Source organism: Heterodontus francisci, chromosome 14 (genome assembly GCF_036365525.1).
Source record: "Heterodontus francisci isolate sHetFra1 chromosome 14, sHetFra1.hap1, whole genome shotgun sequence".
Lineage (NCBI taxonomy): Eukaryota > Metazoa > Chordata > Chondrichthyes > Heterodontiformes > Heterodontidae > Heterodontus > Heterodontus francisci.
This window is the reverse complement of record NC_090384.1, coordinates 41,467,987-41,493,634: the sequence shown is the minus strand read 5'-3', so window position 1 is coordinate 41,493,634 and position 25,648 is coordinate 41,467,987. Positions and strand designations below refer to the sequence as shown.

Genomic DNA, 25,648 nt, shown 5'->3' with positions numbered 1-25,648 from the left:
GAACTTGCAAACTCCACACAGGCAGTACCCAGATTAGAACCCGGGTCGCTGGAGCTGTGAGGCTGCGGTGCTAACCACTGCGCCACTGTGCCGCCCAAATCCATGCTGACTATTCCTGATTAATCCAAGCCTTTCTAAGTGGCAGTTTATCCTGTTCCTCAGAATAGATTCTAACAATTTACCCACCACCGAGGTCAGACTGACCGGCCTACAATTATTTGGCCCATCCCTCGCAACCGTTTTAAACAACAGTACAACGTTCGCAGACCTCAAATTGTCTGGTACCTCGCCTGTATCTAGTGAGGATTTGAAGATGATCCTCAGTGCATCCGCTATTTCCTCCCTGGCTTCCTTTAACAACCTGGGATGCAATCCATCCGGCCCTGGCGATTTATCCACTTACAGGGATGTCAGACCCTCTTGTACTTCGTCTCTCAGTATGCTTATCATATCTAATATTTCATACTCCTCTTCTTTAACTACAATGTCTACATCAACCCTCTCCTTTGTGAAGACAGAGAAAAAAACTCATTAAGAACCCTGCCCATATCTTCTGCATCCACGCGTAAGTTCCCTTGTACATCTCTGATAGGCTCTACCCTGTGCTTAGTTATCCTCTTGCTCTTAATGTACTGATAAAACATCTTTGGGTTTTCCTTGATTTTACCTGCCAATAATTTTTTATGTCCTCTCTTTGCTTCTCTAATTTTCTTTTTTACTTCACCCCTGCACTTTCTATACTCCTCTAGGCTTTCTAAAGTATTAAGATTTTTGTGATCATCATAAGCTTTCTTTCTCTGCTTTAACTTACCCTGTAAGCTTCTAGATAAGCAGGGGGCTCTAGATTTGGCAGTACCACCATCTTTGTGGGGACATGCCTACACTGTGCCTGTAGTATCTCACTTTTGAATGCTTGCCACTTGTTTGCACTAATATTCCTTCAAGTAGCTGCATCCAGTCCAATTTTGCCAGGTCACCTCTCCGTTTCATAAAATTTGCCTTCCCCCAATTTAGGACCTTTACTCCTGTTTCATCTTTGTCCTTTTCCAGAATGATGCTAAAACTAACTGTATTATGGTCACTATCTCCAAAATGGTCACCCACTTTTACTTCATCCACTTGCCCAGCTTCATTACCGAAGACTAAGTCTAGAATTGCACCCCCTCTCGTTGGGCTTGTTACATGCTGGCTAAAAACGTTCTCTTGAATGCAGTTCAAGAATTTTGTCCCTTCTATGCCCTTCACACTGTTTGTAACCCAGTTGATATTGGGGTAGTTTAAATCCCTATTATTGCCCTATAGTTTTTGCACTCAGAAATTTGCCTACAAATTTGTTCTTCTATCTCCCTCTCACTATTTGGGGTCGATAGTACACTCCTAGTAGTGTGGCTGCCCCTTTTTTATTTCTGAGCTCCACCCATATGGCCTCGCTTGATGATTCATTTAGCAGATCATCTCTCCTCAAAGCTGTTATTGATTCCTTAACTAATAATGCTACACCCACTCCCTTTTTATCTCCCTCTCCATCTGCAAATTTCAAAACTCTGCCCTATACCCAAAAGTCCAAGCCATTAATGTATATCAAAAATAGCCGTGGTTCTCATACTGAACCCTGGGAAACACCACTGTATATCTCCCTCAGGTCTGAAAAGCAGCCATTCACCATAACTCTTTGTTTTCTATCCCTTAGTTAATTTTGTATCCATGCTGCTACAGCCTCTTTTATTCCACTGGCTTCAGTTTTGCTAACAAGCCTCATATGTGGTACTTTATCAAATTCCTTTTTGAAAGTTCATATACAGAACGTTAACTGCACTGTCCTCATCCACCGTCACCAATAGTACATTAAAAGACATTTGTCTTCAGCAAATCTGTGTTGCCTCGCCTTTATTAGTCCATGCTTGTACAAATGCTCGTTAATTTTCTCCCAAATTATACTTTCTAAAAGCTTCCCCACCACCAATGTTAAACTGACTGGCTGAAAAGTGCCAGGTTTATCCTTCTGCCCTTTTTTGAACAAGGATGTACCATTTGCAACAAAAACAAGAAATGCTGGAATCACTCAGCAGGTCCGGCAGCATCTGTGGAAAGAGAAGCAGAGTTAACGTTTCGGGTCAGTGACCCTTCTTCGGAACCGCCAGTTCCGAAGAAGGGTCACTGACCCGAAACGTTAACTCTGCTTCTCTTTCCACAGATGCTGCCAGACCTGCTGAGTGATTCCAGCATTTCTTGTTTTTGTTTCAGATTTCCAGCATCCGCAGTATTTTGCTTTTATTTTAGTGTACCATTTGCAATCTAGCCCCACCCCTATATCTAAGCAGAATTGGAAGATTGTGGCCAGCACCTCCCCAATTTCTACCTGACTTCCCTCAGCAACTGGGATATGACCTATCAGGACTGGACAACTTCTCCACTTTAGGGACTTTCTAGTACTTCCCCTCTCATCCAGCATTCCTCATTTACTGTAGCTTCCTTGGGATGAGAGGAAAGAACAAAAGGGAAGGTCTGTGATAGGGTGAAAGGCAGGAGAGATTAAATGATAGAAGGGATAATAGTGCAAGGCAAAAAAGGGTTGTAATGGGGCAAGTAAAGAAACTTCACTGTGTCGAGAGGAGCAGAATCCTTCAATTTAGAGTACAATATTTGTTGCTCAGGATGCGGTCTTCTCCACATTGGGAAAACAAAACGTACATTGTTCCTTTTGTCATTTAATGTTTCCTGCCTTCCACCCTATTACAGAGCTTCCGTTTTGTCCTTTCCTCTCCTTCCCCCTTTTCCTGCTTGCTTACATCACTAAATTTTTCCAATGCTGATAAAAGGTCATCGACCTGAAATGTTAACTTTTTTTCTCTCTCCACAGCTGCTACCTGAACTGCTGAGTATTTCCAGCATTTTTTGTTTTTTCACTTTTATTGTGAACATGCCTATGGAAGACCTTTGGATTCCCTTTTATATTAGCTGTCAATCTAATCTTGTACTGTCTCTTTACCCCTTTCAATTGCTTTTTCATTTCTGCTCTGTATTTTTTATTGTCAGCCTGATTGACTCTTGTATTATCAAGCTGAAATTTGTTAAACACCCCATTTTTCTGCTTCATCCTACTCTCTAACTCCTTCATCATCTAGGGAGCTCTGACTTTGGTTGTCCACCCTTTCCTGCTTATTGGAACGTACCTAGACTGTACCCAAATCATCTCTTTAAAGTCTTCCCATTGTTCCATTACATTTCTACCCGCCACTTCTTGACTGCATTTATCCAGGCCAGATCCCTCCTCAATTCACTGAAATTAGCCCTCCTCCAATTAAGTATTTTTACTTCTTGTTCTTGTCCATAACTAAAATAAACTTCACAATATTATGTTCGCTATCACCGAGATGCTCATTCTAACATTCTCCGCTTGACCTCATTCCCCAGGTCTAGATCTAGCAATGCCTCCTTCCTCATTGGGTAGGAAACATACTGATCAAGAAAATTCTCCTAAACACACTTCAGAAATTCCTCTCCTTCTTTTCCCTTAACTCAATCACTGCCCCATTCAATATTGGGGTAGTTGAAGTCTCCCATAATGACTACTTGACAGTTCTTTCACCTCTCAGTAATTTCCTTGCAAATCTGCTCCTCTATCTCCTTCCCACTATCTGCTGGCCTATAAAATATACCAACTAGCGTAAAATTGTTTCTTAACTCCAACCAATTAGATTCTGTCTTTTGACCCCTCAAGGACATTCTTTTTAGCGGTGTAATATTTTCCTGAATCAAAACTGCTACCCCTCTTCCTTTCTTTCCTTCACTATACATACATACTACTACAGAACTATAACCCTGATAATTACAGGGAGGCAGGAGGGAATGGGGGAGGCCAATTATGGTCGATGGACTGGGCAAGATGGGGACACTGTAGTCCTGCCTCAATTAATGGCAAGACCTTGTTATCATTTTTTTAACTTCCATTTCCACCTAGCAGCTGGAAAAACTGACAGGCCAGTTGGCTGACAGGTGAGAAAACCAACAGCATGAACCCACAGCTGGAGATGATCCCCATCAGCTGGAAGGGGGAAGACTGCAGATCGAAATTTGAAGGAGTGTTGGCTAGGATTGCGGCAGGGGCTAGAGAGAGTTCACAGGTAGATAAATGTAGGTCGAAGGGAGAAACTCCTGATCCTCCTGGCCCACAAGCAATCTGATAAAAGGTACTTGAATTCAGGAGACAGGAGCTCTTGCTTCCATTTCGCTGCTGGGTTTCCCAACCTTCACAAAACCTACATCAGGTTTTGTTAATTCATGGAAGGTGGGCATGGCTGGCAAGACCAGCACTTATTGCCCATCCCTAATTGCCCTTGGGAAGGTGGTGTTTATCTAGATTCCCCTTAAATTCCTCTGTTACTTGCTTCAACTGCTCCTTATCACAGCATGTTCTGCATTCTAACCACTTTTTGGACAAGGAAGTTTCTCCTGAATTCCCTATTAGATTTATACGTGAATATCTTACGTTCATTGTTTTGGTCTTGCCCACAAGTCAAAATGTCTTCTCTATATCTACCTGATCAAGGTCTTTCATAATTGTTACAAACAGGCAGTTAATTTTATCTTTTTCCCTCTGATCAACTTTCCTTTTGTTTTTCAACCACCTGTCCATAGCTAGATTAGTGATTGAATTTCTTTCCCTCCCTTAAACCCTAAAAATAAATGACCACTTCAACAACATGGATTTTAAAGTTAAAACAAAGAAGTAGGGTTTATTAACACACTCCTAAACTCAGGAAGGGGTTTAACTTTGCCACGCATGCTTACGAATATTCAGGGAAGGTTAAAGGCATAAAAAAGGCAAGGACATTTATTAAATAGTAACTTATCTTAACTGTGGAGACAGAAACAGAGTTAATGTTTCAAGTCAATGACCTTTCATCAGAACCGGGAAAACTTAGAAATGTATTGGGTTTTAAGCAAGTGAGAGGGAGGAGGATGGCAAAAGAACAAAAAGGATGGTGTGTGATAGGGTGGAAGACAGGAGAGATTAAATGACAAAAGTTGGTGGTGAAAGGCCAAAGGGAGTGTTAATGGGACAAGTAAAGAAACAAAAGATGTGTCGAGAGGAGGAGTGAATGGCAGAATGATAAATAGCTGCCATCCGAAAGCAAAGACGAGAAAACTGATAGTAAAACCAAAACCTGCAAAGAAAAAGGAAACAAAATGGGGGCAGAGGTTACAGTCTGAAATTGTTGAACTCAGTGTTGTGTCTGGAAGGTTGTAAAGTGTTAATCGAAAGATGAGGTGCTGTTCCTTGTGCTTACGTTCAGTTTCATTGGAACAATGCAGGAGGCTGAGTACAGAGAGGTCGGTATGAGAGCGAGGTGCAGAATTAAAACGACAGGCAGCCAGAAGCTGGGGGTCATGCTTGCAGACCGAACAGAGATGTTCCGCATAGCAGTCACCCAATTTGTGTTTAGTCTCCCCAATAGCTCAGTGGTAGGAAGCAAAGGGAAATTGTTGATGGGTGTTCTTGCGACTGGAAGGCTGTTTCCAGTGGTGTCCTGCAGGGTTCAGTGCTAGGAACCCTGCTTTTTGTGGTATATATTGATTTGGATGTAAAGTAGGGGGCATGGTCAAGATGACACAAAAATTGTCCATGTGGTTGACAGCGAGGAAGATAGCTGTAGGCTGCAGGAAGATATCGATGGATCGGTCAGGTGGGCAGAAAAGTGGCAAATGGAATTCAACCCAGAGATGTGTGAGGTGATGCATTTGGGGAGGTCAAACAAGGCAAAGGAATATACAATTAATGGGAGAATACTGAGAGGTATAGAGGAAGTAAGGGACCTTGGAGTGAATGTCCATAGATCCATGAAGGAAGCAGGACAGGTCGATAAGGTGGTTAAGAGGGCATATGGAATCCTTTACTTTATTAGCCGGGGTATAGAATGCAAGAGCAGGAGGTTATGCTGAAACTGTAACAATCATTGGTTAGGCTACAACTTGAGTACTGTGTGCAGTTCTGGTCATCTCATTACATAAAGAATGGAATTGCACAGGAGAGAGTACAGAGAAGATTTACGAGGATGTTGCCGGGACTGGAAAAATGCAGCTATGAGGATGATTGGACAGGCTGAGGTTGTCCTCCTTTGAACAGAGAAGGCTGAGGGGAGATCTGATTCAAATGCACAAAACTAAGAGCAGCTGGATAGTGTGGATGTTGTCATGCAGACCCCCACTCGCCAAGAATGCAGCATATTAATTTTGTCATATGAATATTGATTTTAAACTGTTTCTGGAGTGAAGAAAGGACTTGTTTAAAAAAAAAAATCACCAGTCACTTGGCTGGAAAAACATTTGCATACTAATTGACAATGCTTGGAGAGACAAAGGACTATTCCTTGGTCCACTTAACCCAAAATGGGCTGTGATCATCAAACATTGAAGGTGAGGATGCACACATTCCAGGATGACTGCTAAGATGGCAGAATCCACAAACAGAAGTGGTCAAACCAGCTTTTCACATGACTAACCTGCTGGGCAACCTGGGGTTTTTTGAATTGTGCCACAGAGAAAGAGGCAGAAGGCTGTTTGAACTGGAACCTGGAGCAAGGAAGCCTCTCTCTCTCTCAACCCACTGGACCCACGGAAGACACATAAACCTCAAGAGAGTAAAGACTCTGACCTCGAAACAAGTTGAAGCATGCACTGGGCCCCAATGAATTGCAAGTCTGACTGGCAACCAAAGACGTCACAGCAAACTCAAAGGACAATAAAATAGAAACCCATGTATTGCCTCAAACTTTTCCCCTTTATTCTTTTCCACTTTTCAATCTCCATCTGCGTGTGTGCTTATTGCGTATGCATGCTAGCGTGGTCGCGTCGCATATTTGTAGTTGGTAACTGGATTAGAGTTTAAGATTAATAAACTTCTACCTTTCGTGTTTAAAATCGAAGAAAACCTGTCTGAATTGATTTCTTTGCCTTATGATTGGAAAGCGGTGAACAAGGATTCACTAAGGGGAAGCTAAAACACGGTGTTTTAAAATTAAACCCTGTTATGGTTAAACCAGGCAAAGGTTGAGAGGGAACCCCTAAACCCCTCTCACTTGGTCGCAACAGAAATCTGGGTGCTACCATCTTGGATTTGACCCACAGACAAATGAGAAATTGGAAGTGGGAAGCCAGATTGTTCCCAATCAAAAAGAAGAGAAAGGATTTCAATGCAGGTTTTCTTGTGGTTGTGTGTGCTAGAATACTAACATGTCTGCGACTGAAGCTAGTAGCTCCCCTGGCCCGGGTGAAGTAACTTGGGATAAGTTAAAAGCACTGTCTATGGAGGAGTTGAGGAAAATGGACGAGCAGTGTGGGATCACTGTACCTAGCAAGGCTAGGAAGTCTGAACTCCTAAGACTAGTGGCCAACCATTTTTCCCTTGAATCTGAAGAAGCAGAAACAGGGTCAGAAGTAGACTCTGATAGGATATTGCTGGCAAAGATACAATTGGAAAAGAGGAAACTTGAATTTGAGGATAGGGAAAACAGAGACAGGAGAGAAAGAAAGAGCCTTCCAGAAGGAACGTGAAGAGAGAGGAGAGAGAGAAAGCAAGACAGGAGAAAGAAAAAGAGAGAGGTGAGAGAAAGAGAAAGAAACTTTCAGAAAGAATGCGAAGAGAGAGCCAAAGTGACTTGAGTTAATTAGGGTGGGGGGGCGACAGAGTAACCCCAGTGAAAGCATGGCCAATGTGGAGGAGCATAATTCAGGGCTGAATACAAGAATATTAAAACTTTCCCAACTGATCCCAAAATTCAATGACGGAGACATGGAAGCGTTTTTGCATCATTTGAAAAACTGGCAGGTCCAACAGGCAGTAAAAAAGGCAAATAGTATGTTGGCCTTCATAGCGAAAGGATTCGAGTACAGGAGCAGGGATGTCTTGCTGCAATTATACAGGACCTTGGTGAGGCCACACCTGGAATATTGTGTGCAGTTTTGGTCTCCTTATCTGAAGAAGGATGTTCTTGCTATAGACAGAGTGCAGAGAAGGTTTACCAGACTGATTCCTGGGATGGTGGGACTGATGTATGAGGAGAGATTGAGTCTGTTAGGATTATATTCGCTGGAGTTCAGAAGAGTGAGGGGGGTTCTCATAGAAACCTATAAAATTCTAACAGGACTTGACAGGGTAGATGCAGGAAGGATGTTCCCGATGGTGGGTGAGTCCAGAACCAGGGGTTATAGTCTAAGGATACGGGATAAACCATTGAGGACTGAGATGAGGAGAAATTTCTTCACCCAGAGAGTGGTGAGCCTGTGGAATTTGCTACCACAGAAAGCAGTTGAGGCCAAAACATTGTATGTTTTCAAGAAGGAGTTAGATATAGCTCTTGGGTTTCAAGGGATCAAAGGATATGGGGGAAAGCAGGAACAGGTTACTGAGTTGGTGATCAGCCATGATCATAATCAATGGCGGAGCAGGCTCGAAGGGCCGAATGGCCTACTCCTGCTCCTATTTTCTATGTTTCTACTATTTAAAGAATGAGGTACTAATGAGGAAGTGGAGTTCTCCTCACAGACCTGAGAGCAAGGAGTGGACAGTAGTTCACCAGTTAGTGGTGTCGTAGAGGTACTGGACAGAAATAGTAAGAATGGCCCATGAGATTACAATGTCATAGAGTTATACAGAACAGAAACAGGCTCTTCGGCCCATCGTGTCAGTGCCAGCCATCTAGCACCTAACTATTCTAATCCCATTTTCCAGCACTTGGCCTGTAGCCTTGTATGCTATGGTGTTTCAAGTGCTCATCTAAATACTTCTTAAATGTTGTGAGGGTTACTGCCTCTACCACCTCTTCAGACAGTTCATTCCAGATTCCAACCAACCTCTGGGTGAAAATCTTTTTCCTCAAATCCCCTCTAAACCTCCTGCCCCTTACCTTAAGTCTATGCCCCCTGATTATTGACCCCTCCGCTAGGAAAAAAGTTACTTCCTATCTAACCGATCAATGCCGGTCATAGTCTCTCTTCATAGCTGAAATACTCCAGCCCAGGCAACATCCTGGTGAATCTCCTCTGCACCCTCTCCAGTACAATCACATCCTTCCTTAGTGTGGTGCCCAGAACTGTACACAGTACTCCAGCTGTGGCTCAACTAGCATTTTATACATCTCCATCATAACCTCTTATATTCTGTGCCTCAGCTAATAAAGGCAAGTATCCCATATGCCTTCCTAACCACCTTATCTACCTGTGCTGCTGCCTTCAGTGATCTATGGACAAGTACACCAAGATCCCTCTGACCTTCTGTACTTCCTAGGGTCCTACCATCCATTGTATATTCCCTTGCCTTGTTAGTCTTCCCAAAATGCATCACCTCACACTTTTCAGGATTAAATTCCAATTGCCACTGATCCGCCCATCTTACCAGCCCATCTATATCGTCCTGTAATCTAAGGCCTTCCTCCTCACTATTTACGACACCACCAATTTTCATGTCATCTGCGAACTTACTCATCATGTGTCCTATGTTCACGTCTAAATCATTAAAGTATACGACAAACAGCAAGGGTCCCAGCACCAGTCCCTGCGGTACACCACTGGTCACAGGTTTCCATTCACAAAAACAACCCTCGACAATCACCCTCTGCCTCCTGCCACTAACCCAATTTTGGATCCATTTTGCAAAATTGCCCTGTATCCCATGAGCTCTTACCTTCTTAACCAATCTCCCAGGCGGTACCTTATCAAAAGCCTTATTGAAGTCCACGTAGACTAAATCACCTACTTTGCCCTCATCTACACATCTAATCACCACCTCAAAAAATTCAATCAAGTTAGTTAGACATGATCTCCCCCTGACAAAGCCACGCTGACCATCCCTGATTAATCCCTGCCTCTCCAAGTGGAGATTAATCCTGTCCCTCAGAATTTTTTCCAATAGTTTCCCAACCACTGATGTTAGACTCATCGGCCTGTAATTACCTGGTTTATCCCTGCTACCCTTCTTGACTAATGGTACCACATTCGCAGTCCTCCAGTCCTCTGGTACCTCTCTTGTGGCCAGAGAGGATTTGAAAATTTGTGTCAGAGCCCCTGCTATCTCCTCCCTTGCCTCACATAACAGCCTGGGATATATCTCATCTGGGCCTGGGGATCTATCCACTTTTAAGCCCGCTAAAACAGCTAATACTTCCTCCCTTTCAATGCTAATTTGTTCAAGAATATCACAATCCCCCTCCCTGATCTCTACACCTGGGGCGGCACAGTGGCGCAGTGGTTAGCACTGCAGCCTCACAGCTCCAGGGACCCGGGTTCGATTCTGGGTACTGCCTGTGTGGAGTTTGCAAGTTCTCCCTGTGTCTGCGTGGGTTTCCTCCGGGTGCTCCGGTTTCCTCCCACATGCCAAAGACTTGCAGGTTGATAGGTTAATTGGCCATTATAAATTGCCCCTAGTATAGGTAGGTGGTAGGGAAATATATAGGGGCAGGTGGGGATGTGATAGGAATATGGGATTAGTGTAGGATTAGTATAAATGGGTGGTTGATGGTCGGCACAGACTCGGTGGGCCGAAGGGCCTGTTTCAGTGCTGTATCTCTAAACTAAAAACTAAACCTACATCATCCTTCTCCATAGCGAACACAGATACAAAGTAATAATTTAAAACTTCACCTATGTCCTCCGGCTCCACACATAGACTGCCACTTTGGTCCCTAATGGGCCCCACTCTTTCCCTGGTTATCCTCTTGCCCTTAATATACTTATAAAACGCCTTAGGATTTTTCTTTATCTTGCCCGCCAGTGTTTTTTCATGCCCCCTCTTCACTCTCCTAATTACTTTTTTTAGTACCCCCCTACACTTTCTATATTCCTCTAGTGCCTCCGCTGTTTTTAATGCTCCAAATCTGCCATAAGCCTCTTTTTTTTTTTTCCTGATCCTCTATATCCCTTGACATCCAGGGTTCCCTGGACTTGTTGGTCCTACCCTTCACCTTAACTGGTACATGTTGGCTCTGAACCCTCACTATTTCCTCTTTGAATGACTCCCACTGGTCTGATGTAGACTTTCCTACAAGTAGCTGCTCTCATTCCACTTTGGCCAGATCCTGTTTTATCATATTGAAATCGGCCTTCCCCCAATTCAGTACCTTTATTTCCGGCCCGTCTTTGTCCTTTTCCATAACTACCTTAAATCTTAGAGTTATGGTCACTATCCCCGAAATTTTCCCCCACTGACACTTCTACCACTTGTCCAGCTTCATTCCCTAGGATTAGGTCCAGCTATTCCCTCATCTCTTGTAGGACTCTCTAAGTACTGGCTCAAAAAGCTCTCCTGTATGCATTTTAAGAATTTCGCCCCCTTTAAGCCTTTTACACTAAAACTATCCCAGTTGATATTAGGTAAGTTAAAATCCCCTGCTATTATTACTCTATTAGTTTTACACCTGTCTGAGATTTGCCTACATTTCTGCTCCTCTATCTCTCCCTGAAAGTTTGGAGGCCTATAGTACATTCCCAGCCAAGTGATTGCCCCCTTTTTGTTTTTAAGTTCTACCCATATGGCCTCATTTGAAGAACCTTCTAAGATATCATCTCTCCTTACTGCAGTAATTGACTCCTTGATCAACAGTGCAATGTCACCTCCTCTTTTATCCTCTCCCCTGTCATGCCTTAAGATTCTATACCCTGGAATATTGAGCTTCCAGTCCTGCCCCTCCCTCAACCATGTCTCTGTGATAGCAATCATATCATAATCCCATGTGCTAATCAACACCCTCAATTCATCTGTCTTACTAGTAAGACTCCTTGCATTAAAATAGATGCAATTCAGCCTTGCATTTTTCACTTGTGCCTTAACAGTTCTATATTTGCTCTGCCTTCCAGACTGACTCAGTTTCTCTTCTATATTTGATTGAGCATTACCCCCTACTGTACCTCCACTCTGTATCCCATTCCCCTGCCAAATTAGTTTAACACCAAACCCCCCACCCCCAACAGCACTAGCAAACCTCCCAGCAAGGATGTTGGTCCCCTCTAGTTCAGGTGTAACCCGTCCAACTTGTACAGATCCCACCTTTACCAGAAACAGACCCAGTGATCCAGGACACTAAAGCCCTCCCTCCTGCACCATCTCTTCAGCCACGCATTCATCTGCTCTATCCTCCTATTCCTATACTCACTAGCACGTAGCACCGGGAGTAATCCAGAGATTACAACCTTTGAGGTCCTGCTTTTTAATCTGCTACCTAGCTCCCTAAGTTCTTGTTTCAGGACCTCATCCCTCTTTTTACCTATGTTATTGGTACCAATTTGTACCACAACCTCTGACTGTTCACCCTCCCCCTTCAGAATGTCCTGCAGTTGCTCTATGACATCTTTGACCCTAGCACCAGGGAGGCAACATACCATCCTGGTACAGTGTAGAGTGGCTGTACATGTCGGTATATAACGCCCACGTAAGAAAGCAGTTTGACTGGCCAAAACTCCACAAAGACATGGTGGAGTACTGTAGGAGTTGTCACGTGCCAGGTTGAGGGGAAATCCAAACCTATGGTGAAATCTGCACCCCTAAGTCCTGTATCGGTGTTTGGAGGACCCTCCAGCAGCGGGCTGGTGAACTGTAAGGGACCCCTGCCAAGAAAAAAAGGGGACAGGCAGGCACAAGGCTGGCAGCAGGTTAGAAAGGAAAGGGGAAAAAGGGACCAAGTGGGCAGGTTCAAGGAAGTCCAGGAGAAATCCCAAATGGAAACCCCAAAACATTTGAAAAGTTAGACCCCGCATCCTCCTATGTAAATGCAGACACTAGAAGCACCCCACCAGAGTTGCTAACAGCATTTACAGGCACTTGCAGAGACAAAGAAAGTCCTCAAGAGGGCAGAGAAACCATGAGGGTAATGCCTCACCTAGTTGAAGTGCCACAGGGGAGTGCAGTTGAATCTAGACAAATACCTGCAAACAGGAGTGTCCCAGAAGACAAAGGGAAGATTAGCAAAAAAATCCCCCCCCCCAGTCAGGAAAAAAGGGAACCAGCCATCCCCTGAGGTGAAAAGCCCTTGCATGACTCATCAAGGCACTGAAAGAGAGTTCAGAGTAGAACTGCCCACTGCCACTGCCCCTGAATAGAACTCCAACCTAGGGCTAATTAAACCTAACCTCCCCACCACCACCTCCCTGCCCGCCCCCCCACCACCAGCCCCTGCAGACCTCAACAAGAACAATGCCCCCTTAGGCAGTCCTGGAAATGTGCAAATTGGAAAAACTGCCCCAAAAACCATATGTTTATTGGGATGCCAGAAAGGGCTGTTTAAAGCAACACTACCACCAAGAAAAGACAGGCTGTAACAATTGTTAGGGTTCTGAATGAATGAGAGAGATGCATGTGTGTAGTTCTGTCCTTATCTTCTTGCTAGTCCCTTTTAATGAAATGCTCTTTCTGAAAAATCGCATTTCATTCCACTGGGTGTGGAGGTGTCATGCAGACCCCCACTCGCCAAGAATGCGGCATATTAATTTTGTCATATGAACATTGATTTTAAACTGTTTCTGGAGTGAAGAAAGGACTTGTTAATAAAAAAAATCACCAGTCACTTGGCTGGAGAAACATTTGCATACTAACAAACAGTGCTTGGAGAGACAAAGGACTATTCCTTGGTCCACTTAACCCAAAATGGGCTGTGATCACTAGATATTGACGATGAGAACGCTCACATTCCAGGATGACTGCTAAGATGGCAGAATCCACAAACAGAAGTGGTCAAACCAGCTTTTCACATGACTAACCTGCTGGGCAACCTGGGTTTTTTTGAATTGTGCCACAGAGAAAGAGGCAGAAGGCTGTTTCAACTGGAACTTGGAGTAAGGAAGCCTCACTCGCGCTCTTTCTCCCAAGCCACCGGACCCACGGAAGACACGTAAACTTCAAGAGAGAAAAGACTCTGACCTCGAAACAAGTTGAAATGTGCACTGGGCCCCAACGAATTGCAAGTCTGACTGGCAACCAAAGACTTCACATCAAACTCAAAGGACAGTAAAATAGAAACCCATATATTGCCTCAAACTTTTCCCCTTTATTCTTTTCTGCTTTTCTGTCTCTATCTCCGTGTGTGTTTATCGCGTATGCATGCTAGCGTGGTCGCATCGCATACTCGTAGTTGGTAACCGTTTAAGATAATAAATTTCTCCATTTTTGTTTAAAATCTATGAAAACCTATCTGAGTTGATTTCTTTGCCTTACGATTGGAAACCGGTGAATAAGGATTCACTATGGGGGAGCTAACACACGGTGTTTTTAAAAAATTAAACCCTGTTACGGTTAAACCAGGCAAAGGCTGAGAGGGAACCCCTAGACCCCTCTCATCTGGTCGTAACAATGTGAAGGACCTATTTACCTCAGCAGAAAGGTCAGTGACTAGGGGGCATAGATTTAAAATGATTGGTCGAAAGATTAGAGGGGAGATGAGGGTGGTGGAGGTCTGGAACTCACTGCCTGGAAGGGTAGTAGAGACAGAAACCCTCAACTCATGTAAAAGGTGTCTCGATATGCACCTCAAGTGCAATAACCTGCAGGGCTACTATGGACCAAATGCTGGAATGTGGGATTAGGCTGGGTGGCTCCTTTTTCGGCTGGTGCAGACACGATTGGCCAAGTGGCCTCTTTCTGTGCCATAAACTTTCTATGATTCTATGTAGAGCAGACCACATCGTGAGCAGCGAATACAGGATACTAAATTGAAAGAAGTACAAGTAAATCGCTGTTTCACCTGGAATGGTGGATGGTCAGGAGAGAGAAGGTGAAAGGGCAGGTCTTGCATCTCCCGTGCTTGCATGGAAAGGTGCCGTGGTAAAGGAGAGGGGCTGTTGGGCGTGGTTGAGGAGTGGACTAGGGTGTTGCAGAGGGAACAGTCTCTTTGGAATACTGAAAGGGGAGGGAAGGGGAAGATATGTTTGGTGGTGGCATCACATTGCAGGTGGCAAAAATACAGAGGATGATCTCTTAAATACAGAGGCTGGTGGGGTGTAAGGTAAGACTGAAGGGAATGCTGTCACGGTTCTGGGAGGCAGAGGAAGGGATGAGAACAGAGTGCAGGAAATGGAAAGGACGCAATCAACCACATTGGAGGGGAATCCTTGGTTGAGGAAAAAAGAAACATATCAGAAGTGCTGGTATGGAAGGTTGCATCGTCGGAACAGATGTGTCAGAGACGGAGAAACTGGGAGAATGGAATGGAGTCCTTACAGGAAGCAGGTTGTGAGGAAGTTTGCTCGAGGTAGCTATAGGAGTCAGTGGGCATATAGTGAATATGCATTGATAGCATAACCCCAGAAATGGAGGTAAAGGAGTCAAGGAAGGGAACAGTGTTGGAGATAGACCATGTGAAGTTGAGAGAGGGGTGAAAATTTGAAGCAAAGTTGATGAAATCTTCCAGTTCAGGGTGAGAGCAGGAAACAGCACTGATATGTCGTCGATGTACTGGAAAAAGAGGTACTGGAAAAGGGAGGGGACCTGAGTAGGACTGAACAAGGAATATTCCACATATACCACAAAAAGGCAGGCCTAACTAGGACCCATGCGTGTACCCAGACCAACACCTTTTATTTGGAGGAAGTGAGTGGATTTAAAAGAAAAGTTGTTCAATGAAGAATATGTTCAGCCAGGCAGAGTACAGTGGTGTTGGAAGGGGATTGGTTGAGCCTCTGTACAAGGAAGATGCAGAGAGTCCTCAGACCATCCTGGTGGGGGATGGAGGTGTCGATAGATTAGACATCCATGATGAAGAGGAGACGGTTAGGGCTAGCAAATTGAAAACTGTTAAAGGGACGCAGGGTATCGAAAGAGTCATGGAAGTAGGTTGGAAGAGTCTGGACAAGGGGAGAAAAAATAGATTTGAGAGAGGAAAAAATCAGTTCAGTGAGACAGGACCAGGTTGAAACAATTCTTTGTTTATAAGTAACTTTTTTCTAGTTTATTTTCCCCAGTTCCATTCTCATCTGCTTAAAATCAGCTTTTTTTCAATTTATTACGTCCTTCTCAATCTTTATCTTAAACCTTATTATGTTGTGATCACCATTCCCTAGACGTTCTCCTACACTTCTCTTATGTGTTCCGGCTAATTTCCCATTATTAGATCCAGCTGGACTAACTTTCTTGTTGGGTTTCTTACATAGTGGGTAAGAAAAGAGTCATTGTAAAGAATCGATTCCCTGTACCTGTTTTACTACCTCTTCTTGCCAGTTTATCTAAGGATGGTTAAAATCACTCATGATTATTATTCTATGTCCTTTGTTTCTTCCACATATTTGTTTACATATTTTTCCCTCCATCTCCTCTCCAATATTAGGTGATCTGTTGTATAGTCCTACTAGCATGATCAATCCTTCTTATATTTTATTTCAATCCATATGGATCCTGTTTATATCTTAATGTTAGATAAGCCCCTTTCCTCTACGCCCATCACATTATCTCTAATTAGTACAGCCACCCCTTCTTCCTTCCTTATTCTTTCTGATTCTGTTATGTTATATACTTTTGACACAGGAATAATTTCATCAAGGTCAGGCCAATTCTAAAATAAAGCACATGAGCCAGATATGGCTTCCTGCTTTTGTATTGCAATTCTGGACACACACAGCTTTTTCAATAAAATTCTGACTTAAAGCTCTTTTTACAGACTCTTCATGGACAGAAGTATGAAATGTAATGTTCTCTGTAAAATTAGTATAACTTGTACTACCTTGCAAAGCTTTATTGAATACAGCAGACTTTCCTATAGATAGCAAATAAATAGACTGTTGCATCAGGCGAGGGTGTGAATTTTTATAGTGAACGTTAAAGGCCGAATACATAAGAAAAGTTTAAATTAACTTGCAAGTGCTTCTACAAACGTACTGACTGTTCTCAGAGATCCTGCTTATATAACCTATCTAAATTCATGACTTTTAGTCAGAACACCTACTTCTTACTTGAATTGTAGTACAGTACACTCCTTTCAGGATTTTCACCATGTAAATTATCCTTATGTGGCTTGGTGTCAAATTCTGCTTGATACTACTCCTGCGAAACACCTCAGGATATTTTACTATATTAAAGGTGCTATATAAATGCAAGATTTTTTTTTCTGCTGTTCTCTCTCAGACACAAGTATACATCTACGCAAAAGGAATTCAACCACCACAGACACTCAGATACATTCCAAAATAATGGTAAAATTTCAATGATCATATGGAGATTCATGTCCTAGGGTGTGTCGGTTCGATAACCCACTGTGCGCACCAGCTTTTATTCTACATGTTTCTGGTTTTAGGATGGCTCCGAGGAACGACATTTAAAGCACTACTGGTACACATCATGGCCTGATCAGAAGACACCAGATAATGCTCGCCCACTTTTACAGTTGGTCCAGGAGGTAGAAGAGGCCAGACAGCAAGCAAAGAAGGACAACAGTGGACCAGTGATAGTCCACTGCAGGTACAACAAAGACAATTTTGTATGACAATTTCAGGACTCAAAATTCCTTGCACACTTTCCAATGCTAACTTATTCTTTCCTGATCTGAGAACTATGCAACTCTTTATCTCCCTCACCTCCCTTTCCTTCTGCAATCTATAGGATTTAACAGTCAAACATGAGGTCATTGAATCACTACTTCCTGATTTGTCTCATCTCTTCTTTTTCATGGTGGTGCTTTGGACTATGGCCTTCACCTGATTTTCTCAATCTGACAAAAGATCTTTAGAAAGGTTTGGGTACCTGGAGAAGGGGAAGATTCTCATTCAAATCCTTGTTTTTTGTTTCACTCACTTGTCCTTTTAATTGTGCAAAGTCTGGAGTTCTTCAGTTTCTGTGGAATTCAACTGTTTACATGGTTTTCTTGCTATTATATTGCAGTGCTGGCATTGGGAGGACAGGCTGTTTCATTGCCACTAGCATCTGTTACAGAGAGCTAAAGTATGCTGGTGTGGTTGATATACTGAGGACAACCTGTCAGCTAAGGTTGGACAGGTCAGTGTGATAATTGGCAGCTGGCATAATGGTTTTTAGTAACAGTATCTTAACAAAATAATAATGATTTAACAGCAGTAATGTAAACATCTTTAGCAAACACTAAGGCTGTGCTCTACAGTAATTCTACTTGAAACATGTTGTATTTATATTTGCACTGCAAGAATCATATTCTGCAAATGCTGAGACGGTGGCATCCTGGGCATTTCAGGCACAAGCATAGTTGATAAATGCCCTTCAGTGTGCAGAATTTTCCACTATGCATCCATGTAATTCTCTCAGTGCTAAGGGAACTGAGCCTTCACGATGTAACAGATTTATCAATGCTTTGTTTTTCCAAATGATTTAAAAATCAGCTGCAGAATAAACTTTTAAAGCTTTTCTCTATTAACAAGTATTTAATTTGTAAGAGAGAGTCTAGTTTAGAGAGACACACAGTGGCAGACAGACAAACTAAGAGACAGAGATGAGTGAATAGAACAGCAATATTATTTATTCATTTAAGAATATAAAAACAATCATTGTTTGGAGTGGTTCACTTTTTCAGGGCAAAAGTTGTTTTATGTCTTTGCAGTATATAAAAGTATTTCAGTTTGTTTTTACAAATAATTTGAAAACAAGCTGGAAGATGAATAGAACAAGCTTTTATTGCACTAAAGTTTCACGAGAGCTGTTATCAACTATTTATATTTTTAGAGACTATCTCAGTGGGAGACAGAGACAGACAAAAACAAATGATTAGATCCCTTGAGTTTGCCCCGATACTAAGGTGTAAAAACAATCACTGTTTACACAAAGATATATCAATGTAACTGTAGTGGATAAGAGAAACACTAATTATTTATTTTCTACAAACTAATAAAAAAAATTGGTCCAGAAATTGAATGATGCTGCTCCCATTTCGCAAGTGTAAAATGGGCCCAAGAGCATCCGACATGGTAGGCAACACGCACGCACACGTTCTGAGCCGGTAATGCACCACCCACCATAGGCACCAAAAGATGTGTCCATGACTAACGTCTGAAACCAGTGTTAGATCCTTAGCACATGCAAATAGGGAGCCTATCGGCTGTTTGAGGCTCTTTTTGTTAAATTGGGCTGACTTGAACATGGCCCAGAAAACTAGGTCTACATGCAGCCTAACCAGGATTCCTTAAAGGGATCACTGCAGGGTGCCATCACAAAGGCAAGTTTTGTAAAATCTCAGCTCCACATTACAACCATGAGCTGCTGCCAGCCACTGCTCGCCTTCCTCCCAATTGCCTCCTTCTCTCTCCCAGTCGCCTCCTTCTCTCTCCCAGTCGCACCCTCCCTCCTGATTGCTTCCTCTTTCCTGACCATCATCAGCAGCCCGCCTCCCCCCGCCCCCCCCCACTACATTCATGATCAACGCCCTGCTTCTTTGGGGCCACTAAAATAATCCAGCACTTACTTTTGGTAGGCCACTTTGATTCCTGCACACCCTCTGACCAGTTCCAACCTAAAATTACATTCGGAATCTTATTTATGCAATAGGACCAGATTTGAAATTAAAAGGAGTTTTTCACTTGCTTTGCACACCTAGTGGTCGACCCTTTCAAAATGGATTTAGACACATTACCAGTGTTATGGGCTGGTAAGGCTCTTGCCACAAGACAAAAGCAGTCAAAATTGATCCCTTAAGCCTTTATGGTTCCAGGTTTTTTTTTGTAATACTGGGAGAGAAAAAAGTTTTTTTTGTGACAAGGCCATTAAAGATGGAGATCAGGTAGTGGTTGAGCAAATCAATAGCTGCAGAAGTTTCATGGTGAGTGGAAGGGCAAATGCCAGGTAGTTACGAGTTTGAAAGTGGATTTGTAAATTCCCAAAGGATCATTCTGTCAGATGAAGTGAGTTATCAACTGCACCTGTGCCTATAATGTCCAGATGCTACATTCTGAGTTTGCAATGTACAGAATTCCCTGGCTGTATTATTCTGATTCTTGCATGTTTTCTCATACTGTCATAGGGTGTCTTGAGTTTTTTTTTGTTTTTCCAATTAAATTGGAAGGATTGTGGCTGTTGACAGGAGTCTCCTGATTTCTATGTTGTGTTCTTTCTCAGGGGAGGAATGATCCAGACATGTGAGCAGTACCAATTTGTGCACCACGCCCTGAGTCTGTGTGAGAGACAGCTATCCCAACAAGCAGAGGAATGAGTGACAGCCAGCCAACCAACCAGCCGTGGACCAAAGTGACACAAAAAAAACTTCTTAACCCTTTACCAGTATCTTGGCATGTCATTTTTCAGACAAACTGATGCTGAGTGTGTGTGTATGTGGTTTACAACCAGAATGTTTCATTGTTACGAAGGTGGACATGCAGCCATGAATGTTAGTGTCTAAGTCTTTTCATTTTTAAAGAACAACTTTGCAAATGATGCAATTGTGGAGAAGTTAAAAGATCATTTATATTGTTAAGTGTGCATATGTGTGTTTGAGCCTGAATAGATATCTGTCACCTTTTACAGGAGCTGCAGGTAATTTACTTGGGTTTCTAAAGCAACACTTGGCATTGCCAAGATCACTGATGTTCTCCCTTTATGTAAGATGTTCAGCTGGATGTTGAATTCCCTTTACACTATCTCAAGACGAGTTCTCCCATCCAACATTCCTCCCACAAACACCACCAAAAATTAACTGTATTTTCAACTTCTAGGTCTTTGTGGGAAATTGCTGCGTATGTTTGGAACGTTTGAGAAACAGGATAAGGCATTATAAGCAGAGGGAATAACTCTTGCTTTTCTCAGAGTATGATTATTAAAGTAATTTTAATTTAAATTATTTTGTTACATATTGTGTGCTGGAAGACTGATGGAATGGCATGTAACATACCTTTACATTCTAAATATTTATTTGTTTTGTTGTGAAGGTAACTTTTTTTCTCCTTGTGTCAAGTATCAACTTTGGCCAAGAGATTGGGTGGGCAACATATTTCCAGGGTCTTTGCAAATGCAGCCTGCAATAACTCTCCTGTTATTTTATCAAGTTGAAGCATGTGAATGTTTGTAGAAGGTGGAATAAGTGTCTTCTACAGGCACCCATGTTATGACTTCACATCAAACTGATATAGCATTAAATATTATTGCAGTGTGATACTTCTTGAACTATAGCATTGACCCCAGGCCCACCCTCTAGAATCCTATACTTTAGGTTGGAGTGGAGGAAGTATCATATAGCTCAGAAACAACAGGGGAAGACATGGCCCAGTCACTCTTATCTCGCTGAAATCCCCCAAGCTGCATTTCAATTTTGAAGGGAACTGATTTGTTTTCTGACACTTTTTAAATGTTGTAATTTGATGATGTCAGCTCCCAGTTACACCTGCTGTTTTGGGGTTCCAGTAAGACACAGATTATAAAGTGCAAAACTGAGCAGAATACAGCTGAAATAATAAAATATATCACAAAGACATTAGCATGTCACCTTTGGGGTGAGCTCTGTAGGCCTATTATGGTGGAAGAGGAGGAGAAGTGTTCATTCCTGGGGATCTGTAGACCTGTTCCTCAGAAAGTAATTCTGTGTCACAGTTAGTGGGAAGTCTTTATAGCTCATTACCAGGAAATGTATAATATTTTAGTTTGGTAAGGGGATGGGGCTCTGTGTCCCTTCTCCTTGGGCTGTAATATTAACCATGATAGCAAAACCCAAGCTATTTCTGTTTGCTAAAACCTGGGATGAGAGTCCAACTTTGAAATGAGTGCAGAGTATCTATGATTTTACAGATTGTGAGCTGGATTTCAATTACCGGGTCGTAACCTCGATGTCACGATGACTTCTGGGTCCCGACACGGTACATGCATGCGCAGCAAATTTAATTTGCAAATAGCCATATTGGACCAGAATTGTGTTCGCTGTCCAATTAGCAGAAGCAAACTTGGGAAGGAGGCAGGACTAAGGCAGCAGTGGGCCCAATTTAGAGTGCAGGCGGCAGCTATTGCTGAGGCGGCTGCTCGTCCGGAAAATTGAAGAACGAGCTGAGCAGAGGGCTGTAGGCAGGGAGGGTGCCTGTGCCAGGGCAGGCCTCTGTTTTTCAAATGACTCACTGGAGGTGTTACTGGAGGTAGTGACTGCGAGTAGGAACATTCTCTTCCCTGCCAGTGATAGGCCTGCAAGACTCACCAAGAAGGCATGACTGGAGGTGGTACATGAGGTCAGTAGCAGAGGAATGGTGAGGAGGAACTGGTTGCAGTGCAGGAAATGTTTTAATGACCTTCTTAGATCTGGAAAAATGAGTGCCAAGAGAGACCCAGATGGCATGCCTCCCGGTCAGCAGTCGCCAGGCTGCAAAAGAAAGGGGCATCCTGAGGGCACATTGAGTTACTCTGACCATGGGAGAGGGGTGTGCTCAGGTGCTACGTTTATGAGTCAGCAAAGGTCCAAACCCTAATGCTGCTGGTCAGGAGGCTGGAGTGCAGACTGCAATACCATCTACTAATAAGAAGGTGCAAGTGAGAGGGAGGGAGACATTGTCCTAATGGCATTTTTCACTTACCATGCCAAAAGGGAGTTGGAACACTCAGGAGAGCGAAACAGCACACTTGGAAGATGGGCTTCCACAGCTCATGGTAATGATGCATTTTGAGGAGCAGGCCCTTTATGTGGCCAGAGTGTCCAGCCACAGGGATGCTGGGGATGGAGAAGCAGGAGTCTGCCACAGACAGGATGAAAACATCTCAACATCTCCAGGTTCAACGAACTGTCAATGCATAAGCTGTAATCTCATTATTTTAAGCAGCAGAAGCATCTGTTCATTGTCCCAATCTCTTATCACCATCTTCTCTTGTCTCCAACAGGGTCAGGAGTCCGTGCTCGGAGAACAAGTTCCCGAGGTGCTAGAGGAGGAAGGCACTTTGGAGCCTTCACCGGCACATCTTACCAGCGCACATCCACCGGCGCAGACACTTGCACTTCGGTGGGTCCTCGCGCATTTTTGGAGAAGGTGGCACAGGGTGAAGTACACATCACATCAGAGCTGGAGGATTTGGGGGAGACAGAATCAGCTGTGGCCAGTCCCCCTCACAGGATGGAAGAGAGGTGCAGCCCTGCTCAACAGGGTGGAGCTGCTGTGCCTCAGGAGTCACAAAACCTAATGGTGAAGGTTAAGTCATAAATCACTAGGAACGTAGTTGCACTGAGGCTGATTTGTGTGTTTACATTTCATCTTGGCAAAACGCCGGAGAATGGGAAGTGAGGGTTGGCACAGCAATGGAAGGTGCTGGCGAAGATCGTGTTAGGTGCAGACTCTATCTGGAGAATCAGAGTGAGATGTGTTCCCACATTACCTGAGGCAGTGCAGGGTCATGGGATAAGAATGAAGGAGTCTATTCATCTCATGTGCACCACAATGACTCAGTGCTTTAAGCACATGAACACCTCTATTGAGATAGAGTAGCCACGTGAGGCCACTTAGTGGATGCAGGAACATCACACTAACACGCACAGGATGCATGCCAGACGCAGCAGCATTGACCAGTCAGAGGCACAAATGGTGCAAAGAATGGAGTTAATGCTAGCTGCGTCCCAGAAATCAAGACCGCCATGAAAAGACTGAGGAGGTGATAGTTGGTGGAGGAGGCAACCCCTCGTGATGCTCCGTCAACTTTATCCTCCTCCCATGGCCCATCTGATGGATGAAGCATCTGTGGAGCCACACCCTGACAGAGGCTGCCCCTGCAGCATTGCTGGTGCAGCAGCCTTTGGAGGTGCCCTCCACGACGAGGTTAACTGTCACAGGTAACTCAGTCCCAGATAGGCACGAGTGAGCAGTCTGTCTCTACCTCATCCACAGCCACATGGGAAGCACCTATTAGGAGTGGCCGTCAGCAGAGGTCACCACATTAGTAACGCTACTTTGTGGGATGCTTGGGTGTTTCTGATCTAAATAATAGTGAACTGTTAAGCCATAAAGCACTGGGAAAGTTGCTGCCCTATGGCCAATTTGTGTTTCCATTTAGTGTTGGCAAAATGCCACAGAATGGGAAATAAGGGTTGGCAGAGTGATGAAGTGTGCCGGTGAAGACTGTATTAGGTGCAGACACTGAAGTCTTCCTGCCCCTTCTTCCTCACCCCTGTTGCCCAGGTGTTTGTCTCTGTTCTGGCAGATGCTGCTCCTGCTTGCTGGTCAGACCAAGCTCGGAGAAGCTTGATCCTATTTCCTCATGCCCTTCCTTCATTGGCATTGGACTGTAGAGTTTACCTGACACTTCCCTCTCGTCCCCTTAAAACTAGGACCCCCTTGGACCCAAGAAGCCATTGTCAAGAGTGCAAAGATATGAAGGCTATTTCTTATCACTGAGCACAACTGCTTGCCTACGAATGAGGACTATCTCTCAACCTGGTCTCTTCAATCCAGCCTCTTGCCTCTGTTCCGATGTTCCACATTTCTTCCGCTATGTCACCGCCTCCTCCACCCTCCTTACTAACATCTGGAGGCTTGTGCCAAAGTTGGGAGAGCTGTCCCACAGACTAGTCAAGCAACAACCTAACGTAGTCATACTCACGGAATCATACCTTACAATGTCCCAGACAGCGCCTTCACCATCCCCGGGTACGTCCTGTCCCACCGACAGGACAGACCCAGCAGAAGCGGCGGCACAGTGGTATGCAGTTGGGACGGAGTTACCCTGGGAGGCCTCAACATTGACTCCAGACCCCATGAAGTCTCATGGCATCAGGTCAAACATGGGCAAGGAAACGTCCTACTGATTACCACCTACCGCCCTCCCTCAGCTGATGAATCAGTACTCCTTCATGTTGAACACCACTTGGAGGAAGCACTGAGGGTGGCAAGGGCACAGAATGTACTCTGGGTGGGGGACTTCAATGTCCATCAACAAGAGTAGCTCAGTAGCACCACTACTGACCGAGTCCTAAAGGACATAGCTGCTAGACTGGGTCCGCGGTAGGTGGTGAAGGAGCCAACAAAAGGGAAAATCCTACTTGACCTCATCCTCAACAATCTACCTGTCGCAGATGCATCTGTCCATGACAGTATTGGTAGGAGTGACCACCGCACAGTCCTTGTGGAGACGAAGTCACGTCTTCACATTCAGGGTACCCATCATCGTGTTGTGTGGCACTTTCACCGTGCTAAATGGGATGGATTTCGAACAGATCTAGCAACTCAAAACTGGGCATCCATGAGGTGCTGTTGGCCATCGGCAGCAGCAGAATTGTATTCAATCACAATCTGTAACCTCATGGCCCTGCATATCCCCCACTCTACCAACACCATCAAGCCAGGAGACAAACCCTGATTCAAAGAAGAGTGCAGGAGGGCATGCCAGGAGCAGCACCAAGCATTCCTAAAAATGAGGTGTCAGCCTGGTGGAGCTACAACACAGGACTACTTGCATGTCAAACAGAAGAAGCAGCATGCAATAGACAGGGCTGAGTGATCCCACAACCAACGGATCAGATTTAAGCTCTGCAGTCCTGCTACATCCAGTCATGAATAGTGGTGGACAATTAAACAATTGACAGAAGAAAGAGGCTCCACAAATATCCCCATCCTCAATGATGGGGGAGCCCAGCACAACAGTGCAAAAGACATGGCTGAAGCATTTGCAACCATCTTCAGCCGAGTGCCAAGTGGATGATCCATCTCAGCCTGCTCGTGAGGTCCCCAGCATCACAGATGCCAGTCTTCAGCCAATCTGATTCAC

The 25,648-nt window shown here is 44.0% G+C and overlaps 1 protein-coding gene across 3 annotated transcripts in view; it reads left to right on the top strand.

Annotated features, from left to right (window-relative positions):
* The window catches only part of ptpn5 (protein tyrosine phosphatase non-receptor type 5), a 143,429-nt gene extending 122,637 nt beyond the window's left edge, over positions 1 to 20,792 (top strand). For all 3 annotated transcript variants that reach the window (XM_068046057.1, XM_068046058.1, XM_068046056.1), the window contains 3 exons: positions 17,268 to 17,431; positions 17,852 to 17,965; positions 20,048 to 20,792. In XM_068046057.1, the coding sequence (XP_067902158.1) occupies positions 17,268 to 17,431; positions 17,852 to 17,965; positions 20,048 to 20,141 (372 nt within the window). In that variant the 3' untranslated portion in view covers positions 20,142 to 20,792. The remainder of the gene's footprint in view (positions 1 to 17,267; positions 17,432 to 17,851; positions 17,966 to 20,047) is intronic.
* Positions 20,793 to 25,648: the final 4,856 nt, after the last annotated feature.